The sequence below is a fragment of the Salvia hispanica genome, chromosome 5 (genome assembly GCF_029641045.1).
Source record: "Salvia hispanica isolate PSC_SH4W2 chromosome 5, Shi_PSC_v1, whole genome shotgun sequence".
NCBI lineage: Eukaryota > Viridiplantae > Streptophyta > Magnoliopsida > Lamiales > Lamiaceae > Salvia > Salvia hispanica.
The window spans coordinates 29,568,281-29,579,120 of record NC_142696.1 but is presented as its reverse complement, the minus strand read 5'-3'; the positions used below and the strand labels follow the sequence as shown (position 1 = coordinate 29,579,120).

The following is a 10,840-nucleotide window of genomic DNA, read 5'->3' as shown; positions in this document are numbered from 1 at the left end:
CCATGGGTATCCGTATATCTTGGAATATCTTGAAATATGTTTTTCATTATATTAACCCTAACATGAGTCACTAAGCAGGTTTTCAAAGAATTTTGACCACCTAATCAAAGATCGTGACTCATGTTCTTTGAAATGGAAGGGGTAATATTTTATTAAAATATAATATCATAATTGATTGAACATAATATTTGAAGGGTTGATATAGAAACATTAAGTCTATGCAGATTAATCATCTTTTTTCTATTGGGATTTTACAACCTAAACCCTTTTTGTACTGTACTACTATCCACCAAAGCACTAATTTCAAATGTAAAATAAATTGCTGCATAATGAATTATGTAGAATAAAAACATAAATTTACACAGAGACAGGTCTCCTAGTTTCTGGAGACATCTGGAAAAATTCAGTCGTATAAATATACTCCCAACTAGTTGAATGTAGAATCCCACTTTTGACGCCAAATTTCAATCGATTGATTGTCTCTCCTCGGAATCTCGATGAAAAGGAAAGACTTTGAAGACGTTGATGATGATGTCTCAGATTTTATCTTCTCTTCTCCCGCAACTAAAATCCGTCGGCTGGTAAATTCATGGTTTTAGCTAATTCTAATTACTAGCTTAGTTACGAGTACTAATTTATACTAGTGTAGGATGCTGAATTGCCGCCGATGGTAATCGTAGAGGACGAACCTGAGGTCGTCGATCAATCGCCGGAACAGAGCTGCAGCGGTGTCAAAATTGAGGAGTTGCCCAATTCGGAGAGGGCTATCGTGCTTTTCCACCCAACCATCACTACACCAAATCCAATCATGCATTCTCCTTCCAATTTTTCGGTCTCCCTTGATCCTCGATTCATTGCGGGCTGGAAAGGTAGAAATTGCAATTTACTACCTTATGTCTCAAGAAATCCCAATTTGATTGTGAAATTGATCTAACCTTAGGTCATACTTATAATTGTACTGATTAGGTCAAGATGTTATGCTATTAAGGCCTCATTAGTCTTTTCATTTTGTACCAACATTTCTACTACCAATTGTGTTTGAACTCTTTATTTAAGCAAACACTTAGGGGGCGTTCGGTTTGCAAGATTATATCTCGAGATTAAATTTGTAGTGTGTTTGGTTCATCAGATTAAATCTCACGACTCGATCTTTGATGGATAAACATGGGATAATCTCATAGTTCAATCCTATATTATATCTTGATATTATTTTATCTAGGAAACCGGACACCATCTTACTGATTTGTGTGATTTGTGTAGATCAAGTGTTGAGGTCAAGCACCGGAAATTCTTGGAGACTAGCTGAGGCTACCACAGAGGATGACAGCTCTAGTAGCCCTAGCAACGGGTGCCAAGCTGTTGTTCCATGGTTTCCACCGCAGTTTCCATCTTCGGGTGGAGGTGGTAGTGAAACGGTGGACGATGAAGCGATGGGAGAGGCAAGCATGGATGTTGATGATAGTTCAAGCATCCAACAAATGAGCTCTGGCTCGGTCGCAGTAAGCCAAGGTTTGCCTCAATGGCAGCACTGCACGATCTTGCAACCTCCTCAGAACACTACACCGCCGATTGTATGGTACCGGTGATTAGGTTAGGCGACGCGACATCAGTCTTCAGCTCTAGGTATTGAAGTACTTGGAATGAGATGTGGGTTTTCATCTGCTTGGAGAGAGGCACGGCACGGTTTGATTGGCACTTCTTTGTGTGGTATTGTTTAATGATAAAATGGGATTCTCCTTGCTTGATCACTTGGAAAATGGATCAAATTAGCTTTCACCTTTGTTGGGTTGTAAATGAGTTCTGCTATACGTGATCAAATGAGGCCCGATTAAAAATACATATTTTAATGAGAAACACTATGGAAGTTTGTTAGCTGCTTATGTGTTAAGTAGTGTTTTCTGCTGAATAGAACGTTTAGCCACTACAGCCTTATCTTGTACTTATTCAACTACTACTAGTTACCATTGTTATTATGTATATGATGAGATGGGGTATGAGAGCATCCGCAAAGCAAAACTAGGATCCCTTTCCGGCGGGACGAGATAGGGAGATGTGTAACATGTTCTGCCTCCCGGCGAGACTCACGCGAAGGGGGGAGTGAGAGTGGGTTATCCCCTACGAGGTGGCTCCAAACTTGTTGTGTTGCGAAGCCATGATTTGGCAGGAAAGGGCACAAATTTATCTATGAAGGAAATTTAAAATTTTGAAGAGGGCATTTAGTGAGAAATTAAAAGAAATAAATTTCACAATAGGTAATGGGTAATATATATATGTGGAGTAGAAAATATGAAATGGGGCAAATGCCCCTCCTATCCCTTTACTAGATCCGCCCACAGGAAAATAAATTAATCAGAAATTATACAGTAAAATATAAAAATTATCCTACTTTTCCAAATCGGAAATTAATGTGCTGCAAAAAGTTTATTGTTTAAAATTTTAATTATGTTTCTACACCATGTCATTTAGAATGGGACGAAGGAAGTATCATACTATCATAGAGTAAATGATGTGTTAAAATGCTAACTTTTCTTAAATGGCTAACTTGCTAACTCATCAACGTAGTGCATTAAAAATATCAACATGATCACATTAAAATGTCAATACATATTTGTGTTGACATTTTAATAAACTATGTTGACATTTAAATATCAATGTCAACATAATATATTAAAATATCAACATAAGTTTATATTGACATTTCAATATCATCGTGTTGATATTTTTAATACATTGCACTGATGAGTTAACAAGTTAACAACTTAAGAAAAGTTAGCAATGAATCACACCCTAATAGAGTAACATGTATAGATTACATAACTGCAGCTCACTAATATTATTGAAATGGATGGGAAACTCATTTTGGAGAGTAATTTCTTGCAAACAGAAAAACACCAAAACTGATAAAATATTATCGTACAAAGTAAAGTTTGCCGTTTTATTTGTTAAAACATAATTCGGGAAAAAAAGTTGCAGTTTAACCTCCAATGACCACTGAAGATGATATTCAGCAAAAGCAAAAAAACGAACAGGGAATGACAAGATCACTGCATCATGTGAACCAGAATTTTCTGGGGGGTCTTCCTGCATCCTCATCTTGCATGTGCTGCCACAATAAATATGGAGGTTAGTATTGGAAAATAGTCCCAGGTCACAGCCATGGTAAAGGAGAATCACTATGAAATTAAATTAAAATAAATTTAAAGCACTAAGCTTCTTAGATACCCATTTGAACAGATTATAACCATGAAAGTCACATCAAACCAACAAAATCAAGAGTAACAAGAAAGAGTAATCAGTTATGAACCCAAACCGCTGCCACTCGAGGGACATTTGGTAGCTATGTTAGAACAAGTTACAAGCTGTTATCTAGCTTTAATCGTGTGTTTAGTAATCATATTAAACTCACATGTTTAAATATAATTCGATTTCCTAAAGGAGTAATCTGAAAACAAGAATTGTTTGGAAGAAAATCCAAATACTAATAAACAAGAAAACAAAATAAACTAGTATCATATACACTAGCATTATTTCCAAAGGATGACCACTGGTCAAGACTTGTAATTATTTTATATTACAGCACATAATATGATCATAAAGAGACTTTAGTCATTAGAGAATCTTATGTTTCATAATAATCTACAAACGAGAACAAGAGACATCTTTGTACACAAGGAACCTAAGACCAAAGTACTTCCACACCAGTAAAGTTCAGAAACTGTGGAATCACATCGGCCAAGTCACTTTTGATTTTGAAAGCAAAATTAGTTCTCATGTTCAATGGTGTATCGCTTCCGCAGAATCCTAATGAAAAATGGTCTATGCTATCACAGTCAATATTTAACCTACTAGGTACCAGAGGAATGATCACAATATTTAATGATAAAGACGAGAATATAATTAAACACTCATGACTGGGACAACAATACCATTTTCGAAACACAGGAAAGCGGTGGATAGATAACACACGGACAAGTCTAAATTGGTGCCATGGACAAGCTTCGTATTGTTAAAAAATAGAATATCAAAAGCGATGTGAATGCCAGACAGCAGAATAATGAATAGTATGTCGTGTTGACTCAAATAGACCATGAAGCACCAAGTGACTACAATTAATACAAAGGATTTTACGTGGACATCACCTAACAATTGTGCAATGGACCTCATCAAAGTAACCATGAAAAGTGCAGGAAATGGAAGTTAAAAATAATAGGCTTAATTGCATATTTGCATCGAGTATTTGCTATCTTAAATAGGGAAAGTAACATATAGTACCGATGGAACTGAACAAAGTAAATTATGGCTTACATAACAAAGCAAATTATGGCTTACATAACAAAGCAAACATACAATCACAAAAAAAAAAGCAATAAAAAATAGGAGAATTGGTTAACAGTTCGACTCTACGAGACTACATCTAGGGGCACTGTAAAGCCAAAGATATTTCACTAGAGAGTATGATGCCCACTATAATTACAATCAGAGGCTATTAATATTCAGAAAGAATCCTAATCTGAATATAATTTCTCTTAGGCCATGGGCTCTAATTCTAATCATTATGAGACTCCTAACACAACAAAAGGAAAGGCAAATAGGTAACAATAAGAAAAGTTTAAGGTATGTCTTCAGCTGATTATAATCTGTGGCGTGAATAATCGAAGAGTTCACGGATAAGAAAGCAGACAGCATATCCTTCCAATAACACTGATAAGAGTGCACTGCACCCTTCACTAGTATATGAACATGAATGTACAGCTACGAGAAAGATGAAAGGTGTTATATCCAATGAATTGTTACAGATAACTACCAGTGATACTACTCAATCTCTTGCCTAGAATTTTTCATTGATTCCATAGTATCATCTCAACTAAAGCCTTCAAGCAGTTTTTGCTTCACACTCCAAATAACTAACCATGATTAATCACTTTAATTTTGAGAAATTCAATTAATAAAAGCTATGAAAGGATATGAGTTTAATATTTTCTTTCTCATCAACGACAACTCTAGACGATCGAATTGAGTTTTATACTCCATCAAAGATAAAAAATTAAAAGCAATCGAGAGAAAGCCAGCATTTCGCACACATTTCGCGTTTTTAGGGAAACAAAACCGATAGAATTAACGGAAACATGAAGCAGTAAGTTAGGGCACAGATACAAGCGAAGAGATGATTCATAAATTGATTTGGGGGAATATAAAAAGAACGTACGAATTCTTTGACGACGCCTTTGTAGACGAGGATGGGAACGGCGACGCCGAAGATTCCGACGAGGGCAAGGTTGCGACGGGTCCAGCGGAAGTGGTGCTCGAGATTCTCTCTATTAGTAGCCCAATCCTCGATCCAACGGTTCTTGTTAGTCTCCATTCCGCCCCCCATCTTTTTCTTTCTACTCACTACTTTCTCTCTCTAGGTTTCAGGTAAGATCAAGTGTATTTTGAATCTAAAACCTGCGTTCCGTCTATTCAAAGGCCATCCGCCATAGGAGGCTCATTGATGAGAGAATAAGGGTGTTCCTAGTAATTTCACTAACAACGTGTTTCTAGCGGAATATGGATCCTATTTCTATGTAATTTCATTTGTCCTATAAAAATTGAAACTATTTCCAAATATAGTCCACTTTTATTTATAGTAACTTCTTTCACTTTTATTCTCTAGTAAGAGCATTTCCAGTGGGGACGGATTTCCCATAATCTTTCCGACGGACTTCTCAAAAACACCTCCTGACACGTCAAAAGGATCTCCCATAGCCTTCCTACCATTGCCACGTCATAAGGACTTCCCACTGCACAGTGGCGGACATCCCATAGCCTTCCCGCGCGGACTTCCCGCAATTAAAAAAATTTCACAAATTCACCAAATTATAAACAATTTACGGAATTGAACAATGTACATTATTAAAATTTCGGCATGAATACAGAATTAAACAAAGTGCAAAATAATTTCATTAGATAAAAAAAACAACAAAAAAAACAACTTAATCAAATTACACTCATGAACATATCAACGATGACCCCGACGCAACCATAGCTCTTCAATTAAATCGTTCTGGAGTCGAATATGGGCTTGTCGTTGGCGCATGTCGGCAAACGCACGCACCCGGTCGGCCCCTTCTTGGGGTACCCCGTGGCTTGGACCGGCACCATCATCATCATCACTGGCCCAATCAGTCAGTGTTGCACCTTCATCTGTGACAATCATGTTGTGCATGATAATACATGCGTACATGACATCAGCGATGCAGTCCATATGCCACAACCGCGATGGACCCTTCACTATCGCCCATCGACTCTGGAGCACACCAAATGCCCACTCCACATCCTTGCGCGCTGCCTCCTGACGACTCACAAAGTATTTCTTCTTATCTTTTGTTGCGCATCTAATCGTCTTCACGAAGACGGGCCACATAGGATAAATCTCATCCGCCAAATAGTAGCTAATGTTGTGCTGGTTGCCGTTGGCGACGAAACTGACAGCCGGACCAACGCCAAGTTCTTGGTCGTTGAAAAGAGGGGACGACTGTAGGACATTGATGTCGTTGTTCGAACCGGCTACTCCAAACTATGCATGTCAAATCCACATACGGTAGTCAGCTACCGCCTCAAGGACAATCGTGGGATGCTTGCTCTTGAAATCGGTTGTGTACAACCCTTTCTAGGAGGAGGGGCAGTTCTGTTAGAGTTTGTATCCTAGAAATCACCTTTCGAGTGATTGAATACTGTTAAAACTCTTATTTTATTTTCCAAAAGAATAAACAGATTATTTTTGTCATAATGCTGTTATGTTTTACATTTAATGGATGTTTATTACATGTTTAAATGGATAAGTAACTTAACAAAGTCTAAGTCTTTGTTTTACTAGACCGGTTGTGGGCGTCGTTCACTTTAACGTAACACGGTCAGTTCTGAACAAAGAAAAAGAAAAATTTCACAACCTAGATAGGCCTAGACTACCTATCGTGAAAGGTTGCAATGTCAGTCCGATTATTTCTAAGCCTTACTGAAAAGATGACGTTGGTGTGGTATAGCACTGAATTGGATCTAACAGCGAGACATGTCTTTATGCTATCTACTGAATGACGAGGTCTCGTAAATTATTGTTTCTTAATCAATGTACGTTAGCATTGAGCATACGGTATTGATTATGCACTACTTTGACTTACCAAATGGTGCGAGTTTTTCGCAACCCAATAAGCCTGGTATATTGGGTAGTGGTGATTAATATCTAGCGGTGCTAGGATTGCTATTATGTTGAATCGTGCGCGAGGTGAGTCTCGTTTGATAACATCCTCAAGAGGAGCTTGAAATAAGGTTTTATTATTCGGAACCTAGTTAGTTGGAGTTTGATTACTCTAAGAATAATAAATAAGTTTTTCTTGCTGAGTCCACTCTTGGAATAAATAAGATATTAATTAATTAAGTCCATAGCAGGCAATAATTAATTAATGGATGTTTCTATCTTAAGCGCGAGAAATAAATATCAAGTAATGGAAACCTGGAGTACTTATAATTTCGGATTTGGATGGGGAGTGCAATATTACTTCTGTAGTGACTGCTCGTAATATTCCAATTATAAGCTTATATTAAATTGGATTTAATTTAATTAGTAAAAAGCTAATTGGAGGAGCTCATATCCAAAACCTTCCTAGATCCTTATCTGGGCCCAATATGTGACTTAATATAAATAGGAGAATAAAGGAGACAGAAAACACAATTATTTTTTAAGCAAAATTTCGTCCCTCTCTCTTCTTTGAAGAGGACGAAAATTCCTCTTTTCTCTCCTCCGTGGGATAGGTTTTACGTCTTCTTTATTTAAGCTTCGGATTTGGATGGGGAATGCAATATTACTTCTGTAGTGGCTGCTCGTAATATTCAAATTATAAGCTTATATTAAATTGTGTTTAATTTAATTAGTAAAAAGCTAATTGGAGGAGCTAATATCCAAAATCTTCCATAGATCCTTATCTGGGCCCAATATGTGACTTAATATAAATAGGAGAATAAAGGAGACAGAAAACACAATTATTTTTTAAGCAAAATTTCATCCCCCTCTCTTCTTTGAAGATGACGAAAATTCATCTTTTCTCTCCTCCGTGGGATAGGTTTTACGTCTTCTTTATTTAAGTCCTAGTATACTGGTGAGATCAGTCCACCCTGATATCAGTTTACAGTCCGGGAACCAGACAGAAGATTCGTGGTTTAGTACGGAAGATCTTCACCTGAAGAAGGCGCCAGCTATCTTCGATTCTTTGGAGAATCATCAAGGTAAAATAGCTAAACCGTAGAAAAGCATGTTTTAGGTTTTAATTAATTTAAAGCATGATTTATTTTAGTTATGCGCATGATACATGTGATAATTGCGCGAATTGAATTTGTCTAAATAATCTGCTAAATAGATCAGGATTATTATGTAATCGATTTATGTTAGCGCTTTCGCTGCCAACCCCTTCAACTTCTTCCATTCCCAATGCTTACAGTCAATGCTGCCCAACATTTCCGGAAACCAGTGCTGAGCCCCGTGCATATTCATCATATCCTGGTAGTCTTGAGAGGTAGGCTTCCGAAGATAGGTATCCCTGAATATCTCCCTAATGCCTTGACAAAAAAAACTCCAGACATTCGCGGGCAGTCGACTCGCCGCCGATGTGGAGGTACTCGTCGACCATGTCGGCCGTACCTCCGTACGCCAGCTGCTTGATTGATGTCGTGCACTTCTAAATGGGCGTGTGACCGGGTTTACCAACCGCATCCTCTCTCATCCTGAAATATTCGTATCTACACTTTAAAGCACCAACAATACGAAGAAACAGTGGACGACTCATCCTAAAACAGTGATTGAATACTGTAAAACTCTTATTTTATTTTCCAAGGAATTAAACAGATTATTTTTGTCATAATGTTGTTATGTTTTACATTTAGTGGATGTTAAATGCATGTTTAAATGTATAAGTTAACTTAAAAAAGTCTAAGTCTTTGTTTTAGTAGAGCGGTTGTGGGCGATGTCCACTTTAAGATAACACGGTCAGTCCTAAACCAAGAAAAAAAAAAGGATTTCACGACCTAAATGAAATTAGACTATCCATCGTGAAAGGTTGCAATGCCAGTCCGCATATTTCTAAGCCTTACTGAAATAAGATGACAATGATGTGGTAAAGCACTGAACGGATCTAACAGCAAGACTTGTCTTTGTGCTATGTACTGAAAGGCGAGGTCTTACAAATATTTGTTTCTTAATCAATGTACGTTAGCATTGAGCATACGGTATTGATTATGCACTACTTTGACTTACCAAATGGTGCGGGTTTTTCGTAAACCAATAATCCTAATATATTGGGTAGTGGTGATTAATATCTAGCGGTGCTAGGATTGCTATTATATTGAATCGTGCGCGAGGTGGGTCTCGTTTGATAATGTCCTCAAGAGGAGCGCGAAACAAGGTTTTATCATTCGGAACCTAGCTAGTTGGAGTTTGATCACTCTATGAATAATAAATAAGCGTTTCATGCTAAGTCCACTCCTGGAAATGGATATTTTTATCTTAAGCGCGGGAAATGAAAGTTAAACGGAAACTCGGATTACTTATAATTTCGGATTTGGATGGGGAGAGTTCAATATTACTTCTGTAGTTGCTGCTCGTAATATTCCAATTAAAGCTTATATTAAATTGTGGGTTCAATTTAGTTAGTAAAAAGTAAATTGGATGAGCCCATATCTAAAACCTTCCATAGATCCATGTCTGGGCCCAAAAGGAATTTAAAATAAATAGGAGAATAAAGGAGACAGAAATCATAATTTTTATTGCTTAAATTTTCGTCCCCCTCTACCTAGAGGAGTTCGAAATTTTCTCCTCTTAGGAGTAGGATTTCTTCTGTCTTCTTTATTTAAATCCTAGTATTCCGGTGAGATCAGCCCACACTGATATTGGAGTACAGTTCGGGAACCAGAGAGAAGATCCGTGGTCTAGTATACAAAGCGTCACGTGGAGAAGTCGCTAGCCATCGTCGATTCTTTGGAAAATTAATAAGGTATTACTTTTGCTCCGTAGAAAAGCATGTTTTAGGTTTCTATATACTTAAAGCATTATCAATTCAAGTTATGAGCATGATACATGTGAAAATTACGCGAATAGATTTTTTCTAAATAATCTGCTAAATAGATCTGATTATTATGTGATTTATTTGTTCGATTAATTATTAAATTATGTAACTCGGATCGCGCTTCCGCTGCTAGTTCCTTCAGTCGCTGCTGTTGCATGGCCGTTTGTAACGCCCGATTTATCTTCCTAGACGTAACGGCACGCTGCTCATCCCTAATGACCTGGCACCAATCTGGAGCACCGCTACCACCCGCACCACTACCACTATCACTACCACTTCCACTGCTACTTGCCATTGTAATAAGAAACGTAGAGAGAGAGAAACTTGTTAACACAAGTGGTGCGAATGAAATGAAGTTCAACGAGCCGTATATATAGAGTTTGAAAAAAAAATTAATTATATCGGACGTTCGTCCGCATGCCATAGCGGTGGACGTCTCGTAGTCTTCGCGACGGACGTCGCGCAATAACCGCGGAACTCCCGTATCCGCACGGGACGTCCGTCCGCCTGCCTTCCTCGCCCAATGGTGGACATCCGCCACGGACGTCGGGCACGCCGGTCTGACGCCCGGCGAACGTCCGCCGCTGCTGATGCTCTAACATACTCCAATAACTTTTTCTTTCTATATGTCTCACTTTACAAATTGTGCATTCAAATATAGATGAATGATATGTTACATACCATATGTGACATTCTTATATGAGCATCACTCTCGTTTGATGCACGTTTAATGTTATTCGTTTTGATTT

The 10,840-nt window shown here is 37.9% G+C and overlaps 2 protein-coding genes across 2 annotated transcripts; one reads left to right on the top strand and one right to left on the bottom strand.

The window, feature by feature from the left end:
- Positions 1 to 358: 358 nt before the first annotated feature.
- Positions 359 to 1,872, top strand: LOC125186950 (uncharacterized). The gene is made up of 3 exons (XM_048083436.2): positions 359 to 581; positions 650 to 869; positions 1,261 to 1,872. Exons 1-3 carry the CDS (start codon positions 498 to 500, stop codon positions 1,584 to 1,586), a joined length of 630 nt encoding a protein of 209 aa, XP_047939393.1. The 5' UTR covers positions 359 to 497; the 3' UTR covers positions 1,587 to 1,872.
- A 970-nt stretch (positions 1,873 to 2,842) lies between these two features.
- On the bottom strand, positions 2,843 to 5,512 carry LOC125187269 (uncharacterized). Its single transcript, XM_048083824.2, has 2 exons — positions 5,207 to 5,512; positions 2,843 to 3,103 (listed from the first exon to the last, which is right to left on the bottom strand). Exons 1-2 carry the CDS (start codon positions 5,372 to 5,374, stop codon positions 3,050 to 3,052), a joined length of 222 nt encoding a protein of 73 aa, XP_047939781.1. The 5' UTR covers positions 5,375 to 5,512; the 3' UTR covers positions 2,843 to 3,049.
- Between the last annotated feature and the right edge of the window lie 5,328 nt (positions 5,513 to 10,840).

Bases quoted from the DNA above. Each gene is read 5' to 3' on its own strand.
- LOC125186950 (XM_048083436.2), top strand. From the start codon at position 498: ATGAAAAGGAAAGACTTTGAAGACGTTGATGATGATGTCTCAGATTTT. The intron at 582-649 runs GTAAATTCATGG...ATACTAGTGTAG, and splicing joins CAACTAAAATCCGTCGGCTG to GATGCTGAATTGCCGCCGAT. The intron at 870-1,260 runs GTAGAAATTGCA...TGATTTGTGTAG, and splicing joins ATTCATTGCGGGCTGGAAAG to ATCAAGTGTTGAGGTCAAGC.
- LOC125187269 (XM_048083824.2), bottom strand. From the start codon at position 5,374: ATGGGGGGCGGAATGGAGACTAACAAGAACCGTTGGATCGAGGATTGG. The intron at 3,104-5,206 runs GTACGTTCTTTT...TTATTGTGGCAG, and splicing joins AAGGCGTCGTCAAAGAATTC to CACATGCAAGATGAGGATGC.